Below are 22779 nucleotides of genomic sequence, written 5' to 3' on the forward strand. Positions count from 1 at the left end.
GAAGCAGGAATAAAACCAAAGTCTTGCTGTATCAACTTGTCAGATACTAATAAAGCATCTCCTTTCAAGTCTTTGTCGTGAAGCTTAATAAGTTTGTGAACAAGGAGCAAGCATGCTACACAGCCAGAACCTCCATTAACTTCAGAAGTGGCTTATTCTGTGAACAACACCGACCCTTTGAGCTGAAAAAGGTTCTATGCATAATTAGTACTGCCTAATTACATGATTACAATTCATAATGAATGCAGAACAAGTAGAACAAAAGCTTCAGAGAACTCTCAGACTTGCTAGCATACCTTTGAAACCTAGAACATACAAACTATTTCACTCTATTTACTTAAACTGCATGTTTGTTCCATTCTGGTAAAGCTTTCTACCAGTTGACAGGCTTAGCTAACAGACTTCACAGAACGGTTGCAGTTGGAATTGACCTCTGAAGGTGATCTGGTCTTACTCAAGTAGGGTCACTGAGAGCACGTTGCCCAGGACCATGTCCAGACAGCTTTAGAAACCTGTTCAAGGAGAGAGATTCTGTAACCTAACTAGGCAACCTGTGCCAGTGCTCAGACACCCTCACAGTAAAGAAGTATTTCCTTATGTTCAGGGGGAACCTCCTGTGTTTGTGTTCACTACCTCTTGCCCTGGCACTGGGCACCACAGGGGAAAATAAATAAATAAATAAATAAACTAAAAAATGCCTGTCTCTGCCCCTTCCTTCAGGCATTTATACACATTGATGAGATCTAAAACCCCCCACACACACTCTCTCTGTCTTCTCTACGTTAAAAAGTCAAGGCTTTCTCAATTTTCCCTCAGATGAGAGGTGGTCCTCAATCATCTTCACAGCTCACCACTGGGCTCTCCTCCAGCATAGTGTTGTTCCCCCCAAGTGCAAGACTTCACACTTCCCCTGGAACTTCATGAGGTTTTTATCAGCCCATTTCTCCAGCCTCTCCAAGTCCCCTCTAGATGGCAGCACAACCAACACTCTGGTGTTTCGGCTACTACTTTTGTGTGGTCTGTAAACTTAATTCAGGGCATGTTCTGCTCTATCACCCAGACTATTAATGAAGATTTTTAACAAGACTTGACCCAGTACTGATCCCTGGGGTGCATTGGTAATTAACTGGCCTCCAACTAGACCACACCATTGATCACCACACTCTGGGCTCAAACATTCAGCAGCCACTTTTCAATCCATGACATTGTCTGCTCACCCAGCCCATACTTCAACAGTTTCTCTGTGAGGATCTTACTGTGTACAGTTCTGAAAGCTTTCCTGAAGTCAAGGTAGACAATATCCACTGCTTTCCCCTCATATACTAGCCCAGTCATTCCATTGTAAAAGTTTATCTAGCACATCTTCCTCTTCATGCATCTACATGAGCTATCCCAATTGTCTGCTTGTCCTTCACAGGCCTGAGAACAGTTTCCAGGATTAGCTGTTCCATCACCTTCCCAAGAATCACGGTGAGGCCAACTAGCCTATAGCTTCCTGGGTCTTCTTTTCTGAAGATGGTAGTGACATTTGCTATCCTCCAGCCTTTAGGACCTTCTCCTAGATGCCACAATTAATCTAAGACTACTGAGAGGTTTCACAATGACATCAGCCAACTCCCTCATCACTCATGGGTGCATCATGTCTAGGCTCATGGACTTATGTACGGCCAGTTCACTTAAGTGTGTCCTGACCTGACCCTCTTTCACTAAGCTACGTTGTCCTTGCTTCAGTCTCTCTGTGACCTCCCATGCCTTGGATTCCTGAAGGCCAGTCTTACTGGTAAAGACAGGCAAAGAAGGTATTCAGTACATTGTCTCTTTCCATCTCTTGTATAACCAGATCTCCCGTCTCCTTCAGGAATGGGTCCACATTTTCCTTAGTATTCTGTTTGTCATCTATGCACTTAAAGAAGCCCTTCTTGTCATCTTTGTCATCACTTGCCAGATTCAATTCTATGTGGGCATTGGCTTTCTTAACCCCATTTCTGCATCCTTTGACAGTGTCTCTTACTCATTCTGGGTTACCCATCTTTGCTTTTACCTTTTGTGCGCTTTGTTTTTGTGTTTGAGTTTGGCCAGGAGTTCCCTGTTTGTACCATGCAGGTCTCCAAGCATTTTTGCTTAACTTCCTATTTGACAGGAGATATATTTCTTGAACTAGGAGATAATCCTTGAATATTAACTAGCTTATTTGGGCTTCTCTTCCCTTTAGAGCTTCATGCCATGCTACTCTACCAAGCAGATCCCTGAAGAGATCAAAGTCTGCTCTCCTAAAGTCCATCTTGCTTTTTGCCCTGCTCCCTCCCTTCAGAATCCTGAACCCCACTTTCTCATAGTCACTGAAGTCAAGGCTGCCTTCGACCACATCCCCCAACAATCCCCTTGATGAGTATGAGGTCCAGCAGAACACCTCTACTCACTGACTCCTCTACCACCTGGGTGAGGAAATTATCATCAATACACTCTAGAAACTACTTAGATTGCTTAAGCCCTGCCGCATTGTCCCTCCAGCAGGTCCTGAGGCACCTGAAGAAGAACAAAAAGGAACACCAGACAGTAAGTCAGTTTCAGCAGAGTCCCAACCTAGATCACTCTAAACAAATACAGGTTGCATAGGAAACAAGCAAGGAAAACCAGAATTTTTAGCCCAGTCTCGGGGCTATGATACCACAGGCCTCAGTGAGATGTGCTGAGATGGATGGCTACAGGCTCTTTAGAAGAGATAGGAAAGAAAAGAGAGGAAGTGAGGATACGTTAGGAAAGGTCCTGACTGCATGGAGCTTAGATATGGTGATGAAAGTGATGAGTGTATCTGAGTAGGAGTCAGGGGAAGGGCAAACAATGTAGATAGTGTGGTTAGAGTATATATAGAACACCCAACCAGAATGAAGAAAGACAATATTCTACAGGCAGTTAGGAAATGACTGCTAGCCCTAGTGTCCTGATTGCTAGCCCTCATTCTCATGGGAGACTCCAACTTCATAGATGTCTGCTAGAAACACAATACAGCAAAGAAGAAACTGACTAAGGCATTTCCTGACTGTGTGGAGAACAACTTCCTCACAGGTAGTGAGGGAGCCAACTAGGGAAGATGTCCCCACTTGACCTGTTAGTTAAAAAGGAAGGTCTCATAGGTGATGTAATGGCTGGAGGCCATCTCAGGCACAGCAATCAGATGACAGCTCTCCATCCTTGAGGAAGAAAGCAGGTCAGTCAGCAGAACTGCTACTTTGCATTTTTGGAAAGCAGATTTGGGGCTGTTAGGGACCTGGCTAACAGAGTTCCTTGGAAAATAATTTTAAAGGGCAGAGGTGTCCAGGAAGGCTGGATATTATTTAGAAATGATATTTTGAAGGCACAGGATCAGGCCATCCCTATGTGCCAGCAGAGAAGATGACCAGTCTGGATGAACAGAGAGCTTCTTCTGGAACTCAAGAAAGAAGGACAAGATAGTTTATAACCTTTGTAAAAAGGAGAAGGCATCTCAGGAGAACTACGAAGATGTTGTGAGGTTATGCAATGAGAAAATTTGAAGGACCATAGCCCAGCTAGAACTTAACTTAGCTACTGTAGTTAAAGACAATAAAAATGTTTTTATAAATACATAAACAAGAGAAGGATGACTAAGGAAAATATACTTTAATTATTGGATGGGGGGACAACATTGTGACAAGACATAAGGAAAAGGCTGAGGTACTTAATGCCTTCTTTGCCTTGGTCTTTATTAGTGAGACTAATTGTTCTCAGGGTTTCCAGCCCACTTTGCTGGAAGACAGAGGCAGGGAGCAGAATAAAGCCCTTATTATCCAAGGGAAAACAGTTAGCAACCTATTACACCACTTGAACACACAAAAATTGATGGGCCAGATGGAACCCACACAAGAGTACTGAAGGAGCTGGCAGAATTGATGAGCAAGCTACTTTCAATAATTTATCAGAAGTTCTGGCTAACTGGGGAGGTCCCAGACGACTGGAGGTTAGAAAATTTGACACCCACCTACAAGACAGGCAGGAAGCAGGCTCTGGAGAATTAGAGGCCTGTCAGTCTGATCTCAGTGCCAGGGAAAGTCATGGAGCAGATCATCTCTGCTGCCATCACACAACATGTGCAGGACAACCAGGTGATCATATGCAGTCAACATGGTGTTTATAAAGGTCAGGTCCTGCTTGACTAACCTGATCTCCTTCTATGATAAGACTGTATGCTTAGTGGATATGGGAAAGGCTCCGCATGTTGCTTACATGGACTTCAGCAAAACAGTTGTTTCCCACAGCATTCTCCCATAGAAAATGGCTTCCCACAGCTTGGACAGACGTACTGATTAATGGGTAAAAAAAATGACTGGATGGCCAGGCCCAAAGCATAGTTGTGAATGGATTTAAATCTGATTGGCAGCTGGTCAAAAGTGGTGTTCCCAATTGCTAAGTATAGGGGCCAGTTTTAACATTTTTATCAACAATCTTGATGAGTGGATTAAGTGCATACTCAGTAAGTTTGTAGATAATACCAACTTGGGCAGGAGTACTAATCTATTTGAAGGTAGGAAGGCTTTGGCAGAGGGATCTGGATAGTCTAGATCAATGGGGCACATCCCATTGTATGGTATTCAAAAAAGCTAAATGCCAGGTGCTGCACTTAGATTACAACAACCCAATGCAACAGTAAAGTCCCAGGGAAGAGTAGCTGGAAAGTTGCCTGGAAGAAAGGGACCTGGGAATACGGGCCAACAGCTGGCTGAAAATGAGCCAGCAGTATGACTAGGTGGCCAATAAAGTCAATGGCATCCTGGCTTGTATCAGAAGTAGTGTAGTCAACAGGACTAGGGAAGCAATTGTCCCTTTGCATCAGGTTTACATGGCAAGGTTTTGGAAGCAGGCGGCTGCAGGGGTGGCCTCTCTGAGGAGAGTCCAGAATCTGGCCCTTGACAGATAAGGGCCAGTTTCAGCCAGCTCCAAAATTGAACCACCACTGGCCAGAACGGAGCCAATGAGTGACACTGCTTGTGCCTCTATGAGAGCAGATTCAAGAAACGGAAAAATATTGCTGCACAACAGCAGCTGGGAGAGCAAAGAGTAAATAACAGCTCTGCAGACACCAAGGTCAGTTCAGCAGGAGGGCAGGAGGTGCTGCAGGCAGGAAGCAGCAGTTCCCCTGCAGCCTGTGGAGAGGCCCCTGGTGGAGCAGGCTGTCCCCCTGCAGCCCGTGGGTCCCACATGGAGCAGATCTGCACACTGCAGCCCCCCCATGGGTGGAGGAGCCCCCGGTCGAGCAGGTGGATGTGGCCTGGAGGAGGCTGTGGCCCATGGAGAGCTCCTGCAGGAGCAGGCCCCAGGCCAGAGCTGCAACCCGTGGAGAAGAACCCACACAGGAAACACAATATTGTAATACAATACAAACAGACTTGTATGTAAAACTTGTATGTCCATAAGTTCAACACTTCTTAGAACAACCATTTATGGACATGATCAAAATAAACATTCCAATCAAAAATAAACATTCCAATGTTTAGAATAAGATATATAGAGAAACACCCGCATGGGAATGGTTAAATTATTGCGTTAAATACCCTGTTTTGCCAAACGAGTGCTGGCAGTAAAGCAATAGTGTGAAGTTAGTCTGAAATGAAAAAAACTGAATAGGGTGCAAAGAGTTAAAAGAAAGAAAATTTTAAAACGGAAGAAAATTCAAGAAAATTTTCCTTATTTGACGGGGTAAAATTTAACTCTTCAAGGAACCAAAACTCATTAAAAACAGTGCAATATCCATAGTGATTACATTTTAACTGTGGCAAAAATTAATATTCTGAACACTAAAGGACATAATGGAAATTAAGCTTCCTAAATTCCTACTGCTCATGCAATTAATACATGTATCTAATTTAACTTAGAAAGAAGCCAATGACTTCTAAAAGACCAGTTTTATTCTTAATTTCTTTACATTAGCCTCAAAAAAAATCTCAAAATCTTTTGAAAGATTATACAAGCCACATCTACCCTTGTATAAAATTATTATAATCTTTACCTTAGTATGAAAAAATCAGTACAAAATGTTCGTACTAAGCTAAAGTGTAGCAACAAGAATGACTTTCAGACTTTTATTCTTAATATAGTAATTGCTGTTATGGTTTTGAAAAACAGCTTTTTTAAATCAGTCAAGTATACTAGAGAAGTGCTACAAAGCTTGAATAGTAAGCAGGTGGGAAGACCTTTAACTCTCAAAATTGTCACTGTACATCAAAAATAATCAACTCAAAAATGGTCCATAATTAAATAACTGAATTAACAGAATGTTAGAATAATATAGACAAATTATACAGTTCTGTGAATTAGTTACAATTGAGAATATAGTGAAACACTAAATATAAACATCCGAACCAAAGAAAAAATTAAAACCGGGAGATGCAGATTATGTTTCTGGATTATTTCATGATCTCAAGAAGCTTCCCTCTCTGTGCTCAGTAAACATCTTATATACAGCTTTCAATGCTTTACAAAACTCTTAACAGCGTTACACATCTTCTAATTATATTTATGCATGTTTTCTTGAAAATCAAACTGTTTCTAAAATATTTTAAAGTACTGCAAAACTACTTTTTATACTGTAATCAAAAAATACTTCACAAAGTTTCTAGTTGTTTGGAAAGAAGTAGATGTAGCAATATTTTTTTTCTGTAACAGTGACAGAAACTAGTCTGCCTCCCAGCTGCAAAGAGCCATGTTCACGTTACAAATTGACTCCATCAACTTGCCCATGTCTACATTTTCACAATTTGATACTAGGTGAAGTAGGCTACATACATTTGTTTTGTGAATTTAAGTAACGTAATGCTGTTCTTTGAGAGCAAAGTTCCTCAAATATGCATCAGCACACTTCACAGTAAACCAAAACAAGAGCCAATTGCCTCCTCAGGACCACCTAGAACTCTGAAGCCTGTCGATCAGTCTCTATAAGCACTAAACACTTCCCTAGGCAATTTTTTTCATCTTAATCCAGGCAACCGTACTGTATTGCACATCAGAAATGCTACATACACTTGATGTAGACCTCTGCCTAAGATATTATCTCCCAGAACTTGTTCTTTTTGACACATCTGTATCTCATCTACAAAGACTGTTTATATTAGTCTACAATGTTTATGGAAAACAGGAAGAGAAGACACCAGCAGTGATTGCAGCATATTTCATGATGTAGGATTGCATCTCTGGAATCACTGAAGCATTCTGTTATACAACCGATAGCCCAAGAGCAGGTTTCAGGCAAAATATTACTCATCTGACACTGTCAATACATGTTTTTACCTCAGCCACATTACATTCACTGCATGCAGCAGATGCCAAAATACAGAAGTAGATACAGAGGCCACACACAAATAATACTGAAACAACATCGCATTCATCAGCATTACAATTCATCCATTCTCATTAGCAGACCTTCTAGTGCTGTATTCTACAGTCAGATGCATGAAGGAGTAGAAGAAACAGTCTGCTGCATCAAAGAACTTAAATTCTGGTATTCATTCGACAGCCACAGTACCGATAAGACTGACTCAATGAAGGCAATCCGCACAACAAAGAGAATGTTTCCGTCATACTAGTAAGAGCCTGGACTGCTCAAGTCCAATAGTCACACTGGCAAAGAATGCTCAGCACAAAGATACGATATCCTAACTGAAGTACTCACCCAGCTAAAGCTTACTTCCACAGAATCTTTGGTCTGTCTATGAGAAGCTACACACTTCAGAAAACACAAGCCATTGACAAATTATTTAATTAAACATCTTGTCAATGTGATTCACACTTTGACAAAGAAAAAAGTAATAAGCCTTTTACAGCACAAGATATATGGCAACTGCAGGTAAGAATCATGAGAGCTATCAGTTAAATCACTCTGGATTCCCCCACCCACAAATTACTATACCTGCAGATTTAAAACAGAAAGAATTGTCCAAACTTCACTACTTATTTTTATCACCAAGAAAATTACTATTCTGTGTTAACTTAGAAGATTTTTGTCTCCTCTCAAATGTATACATTCTGACAAAACAACCTCAGTAATGCATATTATCAATCTTCCCCTTTAATTCTAGGTTTGATCTAAAGGAACTTTAGTTTTCTTCAAGCTAGTTCATCATTATTAGCTGTGCTCAGTGCTTTCACATCACTTGGTTAACTCCTTTTAATTCTACCCATTAAATCCATCAGTGGTAAACTCAAAAGGTATTTAAATACAGTAAACTCCAGTTAAAATTAAGAAGAATTGACAACTGCATGACCATATCATTTCAGCATTCATTTTCATCCTACAAACAAGAGTTGATAAAACTAAATTATCTGTATAATCTCACAGGATATGATGTGAGGGCTCAGGATATGAGGGCTCCTCAGTTTTGAAAAGCAGCCTTTTGAAGTCCACAAGTCAGTGCTGTCCTTTGAGAAAGGAATCTAACAAAGCAGCATCAAGGGGATCCAACACTATATGCACAACTTCAGTCAAAAGTGTTTCTGCAATAGTCACCAACGGAATGTGCACCACTTCACAGGAAGGGTTTGCTACCTGTAGGTTCAAATAGCCATACAGCTCCACAAGCATAAACAGTTTTTCATTAGATGAAATCCATTCTTGCTAAGCAGTGAACATTAATATTCTAAGTAAAATTCTAACTTGGGTGACCTACCCACAGCATGTCACATACTCCAGCTGCTGTACTTCCCAATTGCTAGGACAGCTGCATAGAATCATAGAACACACAGAGTTGGAAGGGACCCATAAAGATCATTGAGTCCAACTCCTGGCCCCACACAGGTCTGCCCAAAAGTTTAGACCATGTGACTAAGTGTGCAGTCCAACCGCTTCTTAAACTCCGACAGGCTTGGTGCAGTGACTACTTCCCTAGGGAGCCTGTTCCAGTGTGCGACCACCCTCTCGGAGAAGAACCTCTTTGTGATGTCCAGCCTGAACCCCCCCTGCCTCAGCTTGACACCATTCCTGTGGGTCCTATCACTGGTGACTAAGGAGAATAGGTCAGCTCCTGCCCCTCCACTCCCTCTCATGAGGAAGCTGTAGACCACAATGAGGTCTCCCCTCAGCCTCTTTTCCAGGCTGAACAGGCCAAGTGACCTCAGCCGCTCCTCATACATCTTCCCCTCTAGGCCCTTCACCAGCTTTGTAGCCCTCCTATGACTGACTTTTTTTTTTTTTTTTTAAAATGAGCTTATCAAATTCAGATGATAACTAAGTAAGTGATTACATGAGTTAAATCTTCAAGTGCTGTGGCCCCAGACATTCTTCAGTAATAGCATTTGTGCTTGTCTACTTCTGGCCTGAACCATTTCTATCTGCTAAGCTGACTTTGGTGCATAAAACTAACCAGAACTGGGGGGGAGGTCCCATAATGTTTCTATCAGATGAGCTAAAAACACAGATTCCGAAAAATGCCTGGTATAAATAGTAAGTTCGTATTATCAGGGTAAAAGAGGGCAATGAATCTCACAGGTAGAAAAGATGGCATCACAGTCAGCAATTCCCATTGCATAGACTGCCACAAAAACAGAAGTTTAGGCCAACTTCTTAGTTTTAATGTTTTACAGGAAAATGAGGCGATCTACTTAAATGAACTCACAGTTTTCAAGTCACTTAAAACTGACTTTGAAAAGCAAATGATAATTTGGTAATTTGCTAATCTTAGCAATAGGTCATTTCCCCCCCCCCCCCCCCCCCCGTCTTTTCAATTCAATTTCATAAACATTTATCTTGCAACACTGTATCATACCATATTCTTTCAATGGAACCTGATAAAGTCAGGCTCTGCTTTAAAGATACACCGTTCCTGTTCCACACCTTAATGACCAACTACAACACCATCCCCATTCTACCCCCATAACACCAAATTCTAGAAAAAAATCATTTTTAATATTTCACTGCATAACAGTTTAACACTCCAATATCAGAAGAAAAAACATGCAATAATCTGTCAATATTTATTAATACTTGATTTGTACTTTTGACTTACTGTTAATTAAAAAGATTTCTAGTCCTGTTTTTCTTATTTTTTTTTAAACATAACCACTAAATGTCATAAATAACTACTATCAGATACAAGAATGGGTAGGACCACATCATCATATTTACCTCTTTAATTTTGTTCCTCTTCTCTCGAATATCCGGGTCTGCTGGTTCTCCACTGTTTATCCCTATAAGATTTGGTAAAGGAACAGGGGGCAGTGGCTTGCTGTCTTTCTTTTTCAACTCTTGCACTACTTTGTTCTTTTCTGTCTGAATCTCAGCTTGTATCTCATCACGTGATTTCTTCAATTTCTCCTTAGCCTCTTCCAGAGCCTTTTCATGATCTGCTCGGATCTTATTTCTCAGACGTTCCTCTTCTTCTCTAGAGACACAAATGCTAGTCAGCATCTCATTACTAAAAATACATTGATCATAAACAAACTGCAGCTTCAAAACAGAAGCCACATTCCAAGTTGGTTTACTCTAAATAATTCTAACGATTCAGACAAGTTTATTGCGTAGAAATGTGCATTAACATATTTCAATTTTGCCATGAAGCTCAAAAGATGAACAGCACACACATCAGTGAAAGTATTGTAGAAAAATATACCATAAGGTATTCTGGATTATACCTAAGCACCTTTGCTTATCTATTCAAGACTTTAGAAAGGAAAAGCTCTACATCCTGTACTTCAACTACAGGATATACGCACAGGCATATCTAACAATCAGTCTTAATATAATCAAAAGGGCTCTTCCTCACCTTCTGCACAATAATACATCACGTGCAACTTGTCAAGATCTGGAGTAATAACTACAAAAAATTGCAGTAAGGCCCTTATTAACAATGAGATTGCAGCAAGAGCTGTAAACCCCATCACGCTGTGTTTTGCCTTGAATTCAGTACTTATTGTTCTGATTGGTATCATCTATAAATCTCACAAACTAAAGGCAGAGTTAATTATAAAGCAATTTAAGAACATAAGGGTTTTTAATAAAGCATGACTTTGAAACTCACTGTTGCCAAAAGCAACAATATCTTGGTTCTAAGCACAATCTTGCACCATGATCTTTAATGATCAGTAAAAGATGAGATTCATACACAAAACAAGGAGAGCTGTTTTAAAGCCGGTATTAAACAAGAGGTTATTCTAACAAATGAAAAACATCCTAAAATACTTAAAAGCATCAGGAAAATACACATCATGACCCTCAACATAACAAAACCTTTTTATTTTTCTTTATAGGGTTGTTCAATGACCAATGTAAGCCAAAATAGTTGCAGAGATTAAAAACAATACACTCCCTACCCTCTGCCTACCTGGACAAAAAAATACTCTTTTGCTGAAAAACATTAAGTGGATAATGGAAAGAAGAGAAGGCATGCAGCAAACCACATAAGAGATACCAAGCTTGGCCTAACCACTTTTAGTAGGAGCTGAGTCACTTGACACAAATGACATTTTTTTTTTCCAGTGTGTTGAAGCAGTACTAATGAAAAGGAACAATCGCTTTCTGATACATGACAATGAAAAGCCAATCCAAAATTTACAGAAAACACAACCATGGGATTAACTGTTAACCATACATTAACAACAAAAAAGTAGAAGATACCTACATGTTTAAACTGGGCTATTTTTCCTATAAAATTTATTAAAAATATTTGACATCTATGATAAACTGGTAACATTTCAGAGATTCAACCAAACTAAGTAACAGATTGGGGTGCTGCATTGGAATATTTAGACTGCAATATTTAAGAATATGGACAGACCTTACTGAGCTTTCCAAGTAGAGCAGAACTGTTTTTATTAACCTCATAGATCATGTCATGACTATTATACAGCACTGTTTCACCTTTCCAAAATAGGTTGGAGAACAAAGGCAATATGAGTAACTTGCATGAAGTTATGTTTTATATGTTTTAGAAGAAAGACATTCTGCTTTCTTTACAGTGTCTACTGCATTTTTAATAATGGCTACTGGGATGCTTCAAGTATTAATAGGGGCTTTGAGACACAAACAGGAAGGATTAAAAAAATCAAGCAGCCATATCTCAAAGATGATGAAAATAATAATAAAAAAAAAGGATAAAAACACTTGCACTCTGGATATAAAAATATTGCCAGATGGTTTGCAGAATTGATCTAAACTGGGGCAGAGAGAAAAGAAGCCCACAAATTAAAAAAAAAAAAAAAAAAAAAAAAAAAGAAAAGTATTTTAACAGCACCTAAAAGAGAACAGTCTAAGGGTATGCTTTTCCTGAGCAGATGTGACAACCTAAACTTGGAAATACTGCCCTACAATGATAAGGCAGAGCATAGTAAGCATATTCACACACATCTTAAAAAGCTCTTCTTCCATCTACTTTCTTATTAAAAATACCTCATGAACATGCTCTCTATACTGTATGCCAATACTCAGATTTCCAAGAGAAAGCACAAAAGGTATCCATCAGAAATAACTACTAAGAACAGCTGTTATATGGAATAGAATATTGCAGGCCATGTACCAATTTAGGAATGGAAGAAATTCAAAATGTCTTCTCTAACACAATTAAAAGGTAAAAACTTCTTCAGAGTAGAGGGAATATGGAAAGGACACTCAAGCAGATCAGAATGGGAAGATGCGCATAATAACCCTGTTGTAAAACATCTCAAATTAACCAGATAAGTTGCAGTAAAATAGATAAAAACAAACTGAAAGGAAAAAAAATCACCAACTTGTCCTGATATTTTAAATGCATCATTCTAAAAATAGGAGTCTTAATGTATTAAAGTGATAGTCTACATTTCAGCACAGAAAAGAAATGTAAGATAAAGACTGCTATGTTTTGAGATGCATTAGTTAATGAAAGTTTATGTTCAACATAACGTACAAAACAGAAATCAGAATTAATGCAGATATAAAGCACGCTGAAACGTTAATGAAGTGTTAATGCACTAACTAGCATTTTCTGATTTTAAACTATTAATTCTCTTAATCTTAAAAAACTGCTTTTGAAAACCGACTAAAACTAAAGTGGATTCCCTAAATTTCTTAAAAACCAATTGAATACAATTTCAGTTACTGTCTCACAAACTTTATTTGACAATTTCTATCCTCATGGACTATAAAAATGTTTGCGCTAAATATTTCTATAACTTAGCACAGTAATAACAGAGCAATCCCCATAGATTAATCTATTTTGTGTAAGGTGTATGACAGTTACAGTTCTCTGGTGAAGGATTATCTAAGTCAAAGTGCAGTAAATCAGGCTTCTCGTTCAAGAAATGCACAGTTCAACCCCCCAGCGCACTAGCCCTGACTGTTATCACATAAATACACAGTATATTTTTAAGTTAAAATGTATATACATCTCAGCTGCACTCTTTAGCTCAGCACACGAGCTCAAGAACTTTAAGGCACATTTTGTTCTCAGTTTGACAAAATCTGACATCACTTGATAACACATGCTGTCAACAAAAAGCTTTGTTACACAGACTGTTGTATTAGCACTTTGTTTTTTTCTTATGTGCTATTATGTTTGCAGTTAAAAATTATAGTAGCACTATTACCTTTATATATTTCATCATGAGAATTGTAACAAAATGCTTTAACAGATGCATTGACTGAAAGGCTTTTAAAGAATTTCTTCAGCCACTTTTCATAGTATCATCCACGTCACATTCAGTTTCTCCTAAACAATGAAAAATGAAGCACTGAGCTCCTCTTTATGACCATCAAATCCAATCTCATTAATACAGATGAATAGTAGCAGTCCTTCAAAAACTTGAAACCATAGGTCTGTAGTCTGGAAAGCTTTTTTGAAGCTAGCTGAAGGTGGCTTTGTGGAAGATGCAGCTAGACAGAATGAGGTAGCCAGAACTAGAGATCATTTTGCACAGTCACATTTTCACTAAGAAAGAGTATTCTGTGCAGAAACCAAAGACATGGCTTATGGAGAATGAGAAACAGGAAGCATTATTGAAGTATTTTGATTCTTAAACGCTCAGTGTGGGGTTAGTGTATTTTGGAAGCATGTTTCTCGTTTTCAAACTCAGTATCTGGAGGCAAGTGATACCATTTACCTTTTGACTAGATCTACTAATGGTTTTGCTAGTAAACACTGAAATCAGGTTTTTCCGTGAGGCTCATCCTTTGAAAAAAAAAAAAAAAAGAAATTTTTAGAACGTGATAATTATGCCTTTCAGGCCTTCATAAAAAGATGTTCATGGTATATCCACATGAACCTAGTTTGCAGAGACTATTTTACAATAAATGTGCTTTATCTGTAGGCATAAAATTTTTGGTAAAGCCTGTGGTTAACACACATGTACCTACAGACAATCCCCCAAAAAGATGTGAAAAAAATTAACTATGAGTAGCTAGAGTAAGTGTGACTCACTAAAGTGTGCCACTGTAGTAACATGCTTTGTGCATTATCACAATTTTGTGTTACCAAAATCAAGCACCATGAAGATTCTACCTACATCCTTCCCTTTAATTCTCAGTCCCAGGACAAGTAATTGGTGTTGAATCATTCTACCATCTTAATTTATTTCCAGATTCAAACAAAGTGTATGGAACAGCCATAATTCAGAACAGTTTTGAACTCACGTCTAAACTACTACTGAACTACTATATACATTTATATAGTAGTTTTGATTTCTACAGCACTATAACCTGACAAGATTCATTAAGGAGGTCTGAATGACAGTCTACTTTCCTTCACCCACTCAGCAGTATATTAAAGTGTTTGAAGAAAACATGCAAAGACTCCATATTAAGATGAAAAACTCTAGCACTAACTATATGATCAGCCAAAAGCCTTCCAGGAAGTGACATTTTGAAACAAACATACGAAAACAGTAAGATGAAGAGAAAGGTCAACAGGTATTTGAGGGAGTTTACAGTAGATAGTGCAAGAGCTTCTTCTGCAGACAGAAATTCACTGTGCAATTACCAATGATGGACAGCCTGAGCTGCAAGAAATGTCATATTGTATGTCCAGCTGAAGATGTATTTTACCAAATATATTGAAGTATATGACCTTAGCAAAAGAAAAATCTCACTCCTAAGAAGTCACATCACTTTTCTTGAGTTCTTAGGCATTATGACATAAGTGAAAATACATAATGAAGTTGTGAAAAGATTTGAAATGTGTGACCAACTGAGACTCCCCACTGCCTCCCACTCCCCACCGAACAGCACCCAAATGCCAACAAACTCCTCATCCAGCATAAGAAAGAGTCAGCAACAGTTCAATATGTGTAGATATCATTACATTCAATAAATCATGGAGATAAAGAAGAGAGACCTCAAAGGACCAAACTAAGAACATATTCACAGTTGAATAAAGATTGGAAACAGTCCCAGCATAAACACATATCACAATGTGTCAAAAACGGTTTCCCTACCCAACTATCCCCCTGCTCCAGTCAACACTAGCAAGCTCTTATAATACACACCATTTGGAGTAATTCTTCAAAAACCTTACCTAAAGCAAAGCTGCTGCTTCCTTTAGTCACCCCAACAGCTTGTTCTAAAAATTTTGAGACAAAATAGAGAGGTCTACGTACCGTGAAACTACATTGGTAGCATCTTTAAAACAAGCAATATTAAAAGGATCATCAAGTAGACTATTTTTGCCAGCAAGGACCATAAATAGACCCAAATAATTACAATCTGAAACTAGACAAGTGCATACCAGAAACAGGTGCAAGTTTCTTAAACAATCACTGTAGTTAACTATTGCAGCTGCTTATGCAAGAATATTGTACACAGTCTGCACAAGCAGACAAAATGTCATTCAGAAAAGACCACAAGTTGTAAGGCTTGATAATAGAATCAGTAGGTGAATCTTTATGTGCTACAAAAATATGCATGAGGTAGGGAACTTTCTGAACTTAAGAGTAGCCACGAAAGCTTCCCTTGCCCTGATGACTTTTAATGCAAGTCTCTCTTACCTGCTGTGAGAGAACAAGCTTTTGAATAACTGATCTGGAGGAAAAGAAAAGAAGAAAAAAAAAGAAAGAAAAAAAAAAAAAAAAGCTTTAAAGCTTGTTCATTCAAGATTTAAAAAGAAAAAAAATTAAAATAAAGGAAAGAAAACTGGTGACCAGCAACTGCTCTCCCACACTAAAAAGCATAGCATAGGGTTACTAAAGCAAGACAGCAACCAGTTTATTATTGTTTGGATTCTCAGCAGATGGATAGACAAGAAAAAAAATTTGAGTCAGTGACTCAAAAAACATTTCACACATTAAGTATTAAAGTTGCTTTTCCTTCCAACATACACCGTTTTATAACATACACACACATTACAAGCCCATCATATTTTCCTAGGATATGGAGAATACACTTTCAAGCCATGCAAGGACATAGATTAACTTTCTGGGCGATGAGAGGCAGCAGATAGTAACTAAAGGTGCACACTTCTTGAGTGGTTCCTTTTAGACAAAGGTGACAGTAGAACTTATTTCTAGCAGATGGTTACATTGGCATTGACAAGCGGTACTCATGTCATAACACAAACAAGTGTTTCCTTCTTCAAGCACTTTTATTCCTCTCCCTCTAGTTTCAGAAATTTGTCTTGCCATTGCACTTTCCCTTGATCTTCATGTTCTTTTTTCCCATCTTCCTTTACTATTATTGATACCAAGTTATCCTCTGCTAGCTCGCTTCTTTGCTGTTCTTCAAGGACAGTTGCCACTCCAAACACCAGTCCTCCTCACTTTCATCAGTCAAGTTCTTTGGACTGTGCTAAGGAAAGGTGAGAAATAATTCAATGACACAGTTGCTTCCCTTTAATACTAAATAACCGCTCTTAAACTGCATGTAGGCTTTCTGCAACACACTTCTTTCCACCTGTGAACAATAAACAACACAATAGAATAGTTCAGTTAGAAGGAACCTACAAAGATCACCCGTTTCAACTGCCTGAACACATCAAGGCTAACCAAAAGGCAAGGCATATTATTAAGGGCATTAACCAAATGCCTCTTGAACACTGACAGTCATGGGGCATCAACCACCTTGCTCAGAAGCCTGTTTCAGGGTTTGACAACCCTCATGGTCAACAATTTTTTCCTGATATCCAGTCTGAACCTCCCCAGCACAGCTTTGTGCCATTCCCTCGTGTTTTACCATTAGTTAACAGGGAGAAGAAACTGGCGCTTCCTGGTAATGATGTGTCTGATTTCTTTTATTATTATTTTTTTTTATCTTAGGCCAAAAGCCTGGGCCTTCAGACACTTTCAGCATAGCTCTCAAATTCCTCTCTGTGATGGAAGCTCACAGATTCCGTTCCAATCTCTCTTGTAAAGCAAAAACATCAGTCTCCAACATTTCTTTGCAGATAGCTGGGTGTCACCTTCAAGTCCAATGAACCGTAACTTTTAATCTTCCTCCCACGTCTTCTGTTCAACAGTGCAAATTTCTCCATTACCCAGATTGCTTGTGTCTGGGCATTTTTATTTTTTTTCCAGAACTTAACAACACCTAAGTTTTTCTACCTCGTTTCCACATATTTTAAACGTGGTCTCTCTTAACCCATATGTTTAGGGAACCCTCACAGCTTGTTCTGTTCATTCAGCAATTCTGTCAGGAAGACATTTATCAGATACTTACATCCTTACACTGCCTTGCTGCATTTTCTTTCTGCAAAACTTGTTACTCATTATATATATTTTCGCTGGCAGAATGGCAAGAATACAGACACTTTTTGAAGTCCAATGTTAAATTTACTAATTCTTATGGCTGATCATTAAAGGCCAATGCTTGTTGTAACTTCTGTATCTATCTGTACCCAACTGTTTTCCTTTATCTTGTGATGTAGATAGGGCCCTTTGAAGCAGCTCTGGAATAATAATATTTAGAGAGAATTTCAAAAATACAGATTGAATGGGCACTCAGAGAACTTGCCAAAGGGACTGGACAGCTGAAGCACATCCCTTATGCATGAAGAGCAACCCCACTGCAAAACTAAAAGCAAAAAAATTCCTTAGTATTGATAGATACGCTAAATTCAAGTTAATGCTTTTCTTGGCACCTGAAAGCACTGTCATAGCCTGCACAGTCAGCTTAATTTTTACTTGGTGAAGAAAGGCAGAGGTTTTCTGCAAACACTCTCCAACAGTTGCATTCATAATAGCAACTGGACATTTGTCAGTGCTAAGAAGGGTCACTAGAGACCATGTAAGCATTTTATGCTTACCGTAATTACAGAACAGGATATTTCATGTATCAGCTCATACAGATTTTTCAGATTAATCAAACCAACTATTTCAGGAAGATATTCAATTCAACAGATATTAACAAAAATTAATTAATGAATAAATATAAATTAACACAATGCTTTACACACATTTTGAATACTGCATAAGCAAGCTTACTGTTTTGTGTGTAGTGTCTTAGTGTGACTCGACAAAACACTTAGAAAATGCAGTCGATGCGTAAAGTTCAAAAATGTAGAGTTTTCAATCACTACAGCTCTATGAAAATACTTCCTTAGATCTTTTTCATTTATATGATGGAAAAATGCATACAATTAGATTTGCCTCAAGGTACTAACAATCAAAAATAGGCATTACAACAGAACTTAGGTTGATTAAAGAAAATTCATTTAATGGCTGCAGCTGGTTGCTTTTGTGCAGAATATTAAGCCTCTATAGAGCAAAGTCTCAAACCTGATTGTCAAATCACTTGCAATGCTGTTTCTGAAGAAAAAAAGCTATTTTTAGGAATTGATCTTATTTCAAAAAAAAAAAAAAAAAGTATACTAAAAGCTTATGATATTTCAGAATTCTTTATGTTTGATCAAGAAACATGAATCGGAGGAATGTTACCACCTGCCAAATGTAAAAGGATTCTAAACACCTTCTCGGCATAATATTGACTGGAGCATTTTATCTTCATTTCCAGTGTGTAACCCCATGAGACATTCTTTTTTTTTTTTTTTCCCTTAAAATAATAAAGATGGAAGAACTTTGGAAGAAGCTTGAGTGAAAATAGTATATAGGCTACAGGAATGATAAATAGAAAATGAAATAGGTATAGGACAAGAGCATCGGGTAGGATAAAAAATTAGAAGTGAGCAAGACAGTAAGAACAAATATCTGGAAAAGTAGAGCTCATTTTGATGCAAGATTTTAACAACACCAAAAATCTTGTAGGATACTTTTAAATTCAAGAAGCCTATTACACTTAATGATGTCAAAATAAAAATTTCCACTCTAAACCTCTCTAGCTGGAAACTGTTGTGTAAGTTTAGATATGTATATAGTGATCTATCGTAGTATTTAGACTCTATACTAATCACGCTCAAGTCCTATACAGCATTTGCCAACATCTTGCATGCTGTATTCATTCCTGATTTACAAGACTTACCGTTTGATCACAGCAGAATGACACATAGCTGGTCTTGAGATACTGAGAAAACAATTACACTGAACTGCATTCTCATACAACAGCAGTGCATCATCTGCTAAGCACACTTACATATAGGACAAACAAAGCAGTCCCACTGCTGTCAATAGCACAAATCAGATACTGAAACATGCTCAAGAAGAGAGAAAGAACCAGGGCACTTCATTACACAGCATCAAGTTCTTAAGTATTATTTTATGTCCAACCTACTACTAGTGTCAAAACCAAGTTTCTTATAAGAAAAAAGGCATAAGCCCAACTACACAAACCAGGAAGGAAAATAAAAATGGTGCATTCTATCACAGAAGTCGCTGCAAATTCTGAAACACTACTGCATTTTCCATACAGCATGAAGTTGTTCTTTTTCAGAAGTAAACTTACTATGCTCTTTACTAAACATGTTTATTTTTCTTTATGCTACACAAAATTAAGTATATACTCATTTTTTACAACAATTAAAACAAACCTGCTTTGATGGCAACATTTTTCCTAGCAAAACCACAATCCTATTTAAGCTGCCCAACATCCAATTAAACAGAATCCCAAAGATAGCCAGACTTAGATGGCTAATTTTAGATTACTTAAATGTATATATATTCAAACACCTGAAAACCAAGGCACTACAAAATTACATGTTCCCACTACACCTTAATTCTCAACCTTTTGAGCACACGTAGAGCAACTAGCACTTCCGACACTATTTAACATTTTAACGTTCCCTGGAGTGAAAAGTTGTGGGTTGTTTTTTTTTTTTTTTCTTTTCTTTTTTGTTTTTTTTTTGTTTGTTTGTTTTTTTAAATGCAGTTCTTACATAACTTTTTTACCTACAGAAAATGAATCATGGGTCCCTTTTAGCATAGCACCAGCATCTGTTTCAGTATATGCTGTGAGAGCTCGCACTACATCTTCAGCACTACTGTACCGACTTGCTACTCCTTCACTCACTGCACTAGCTACATTGCCTTACAGTTATACCAAAATGGGGCAGGTTCATAATTCAGCTCTGTACAGGAATTTTGGAAGGAGATGGAATAGGAAACAAGAATAAAGCAACAACAAAAGAACTCTAATTATATATGTGCAGTACAGACAGCATCTCCTTGCTCTCCCTTCTTTCCTGATCTTCTTCCTTATCCTACAGTTACAAATTCCCCGCCCTTCTGTACATTATACTCCCAGAGGAGAAAACAGTTCCTGGAGGCATGCACAAAATCTTCAGGAATCATTGAAAGGCCCCACACAGTCTCCAGAAACTGAACAAGTCCTAAGGCAGGAGTCTTAACCAGCTGAGAAATTCTCTGTCCTGAATACTCACATTGTGAAGATAAAAAGGAATTTCTTAGCACATCTATTGATTATAGTATGTTTGTGTTCAAGTAGTTTAGCTCAATTAACAGAACACTGTGATATCAGCTTGACTAATAAATATGCTACCAACAGTTTCCTAATATTTCACTTTATACAGAAACAGCAATGTATAAAAGAAAATTTAAGCAAAAGAGAAACAGGATTTCACCTGTTTACCTTTACAAGACATAGCTTGAAAACACTCTTCCAGCAGAGATCAAAGGCTTGCTGAAACCAGTATGTCAGAACATCACAGAGAAAGCTGCATGAATACCTTGCAGTAAGAAGTGCTAAATATTAACATATTAAATACTTAATATACCAGGACAGCCTCACTCTCCATATGTGCTAGGAAACTGACAACTCTAAGAACAGACTGAAAGTTTTAATTCAAAATACTAAGTCGATAACAATAAGAAAAAAAATAAAACACTGAGCTATAATATGTTGCTGAATTTTAAAAGCATGAAGTAACTGAGTTTTGGAAACTAGAAAGGAAAAAAATGGTGCCATTAAGACACTTGTTGTATATAACTAAGTACATATGTATATATTTAAGAGAAAACTAAGAAGCAGCAATCACTAAAAGGTATGATAATCATTTCAGCATCCCAGTAATTCACAACTCTAATGTTGGAGCTTTACATCCATTAGAGACCCTATCATTTGAGCTGTAGAAGATGACAACCTTCTGCTATCAGTTACTATGTAGGTCAACAGCAAAGGAAGAGAAACATACCTTAACAGGGTTTCACATGTATCAGCTTGCAGCAGGAGGCAAAAAAACAAGGCTCGGGCTACAGTTTCACATGATATTTAAGCTGATTAATGCCTAGCTATTGCCAAGTACAAGGTCCCACTCAGCACTGCACCAGCTCTGGCACTTGTCAGTGTCTGGTGAACTGACTGAGGGTCTTAACATAAAAGACTACCTAGGGGCTTGGCTGTGTTGCCCTGGACATTTGTTCACTGAGTTTTGTTGCATGGGCTTAGCTCCCTGAGTTAGCTATGGTAGGGTCAGATGACAGCCAAAAGATAACATGAGGAAAGAAGCAGGAGCAATATTCTGTCTATGGATGAGTCCACACTGCCTTCCCATTACAGGGTCTGCCAGAAACAAAAGTGCACATTGTAGCTAAAAGGTGACTTATACCAAAAAACATACTAATAATAGAGCTCTGAGGTACATAGACAGTGCCAACAGTAATAAGGGAGGGTTCTACTGGAAACTGGCAACTACTAGATATACGCATCATAATATATATTATTGTATTAAAATAATGGTAGAAGAATAAATTAACTGACTGGACAACCAACACAACATCCAGACCAGAGATCACCAATGTAAGCACAAGCCCTGGCAGGTTAAATCTTGTGAAGCTCTTCCAACAGCTCCACCAACCCAACTTCCAGTCAGGGAGAAGACAGCCCTATCTTCATTGTATGCCCAAGGCAGAGAAGTCACATCCATGAGCAGTAGGAAAACATCCCTGGATGAAGAGAATTGGCTCACCACCAGCATGGGTAACCTCTTCCAATGGCGCACAGGAGCAAAACTTCTCTGGCCATGCTACACTGATTCACTGATTGCCAGAAAAGTAGGCATTTTTTAGCATCAAGTCAACCAGCACATGAATGATGTCTGCACGTCCACTTATATTGTGAATTTTAGTATTGCTTACATGTAACAGCAGCATTGATAATATGATCAGCAGTATTACATAAAACAATATTCCAGCTGTAACTCAATATTCCTTGTGTTGGTTAGCATCTCTGTGCAAATCATTCTTTTAGAGCGTTGGTTGCCCTAAAAAAAAAAAAAAAAAGAAAAGAAAAGAAAAGAGAAAGAAAAGAAAAACTCCCTTACTCCTTATGCTGGTATTCAGGAGACCAGACAGCAAGCCACTCAGTCAGTGGTGAGCTGAGCCACCTGAAAAATCATTGATCATTTAAGGCCACATCAGGCCTCCTAACAGGCTGACTGTCCAAACACTACTGCTGGAACTCAGATATAGGCAAGA

The 22779-nt window shown here is 38.3% G+C and overlaps 1 protein-coding gene across 1 annotated transcript in view; it reads right to left on the reverse strand.

Moving 5' to 3' along the window:
- MAN1A2 (mannosidase alpha class 1A member 2) overlaps window positions 1-22779 on the reverse strand; it is a 139142-nt gene that overhangs the window by 99543 nt on the left and 16820 nt on the right. The window contains exon 2 of the mRNA XM_084304509.1: window positions 10130-10385. Within this exon, the coding sequence (XP_084160635.1) occupies window positions 10130-10385 (256 nt within the window). The remainder of the gene's footprint in view (window positions 1-10129; window positions 10386-22779) is intronic.

The sequence above is a fragment of the Netta rufina genome (assembly GCF_964035555.1).
Source record: "Netta rufina genome assembly, chromosome: 1".
Taxonomy (NCBI): domain Eukaryota; kingdom Metazoa; phylum Chordata; class Aves; order Anseriformes; family Anatidae; genus Netta; species Netta rufina.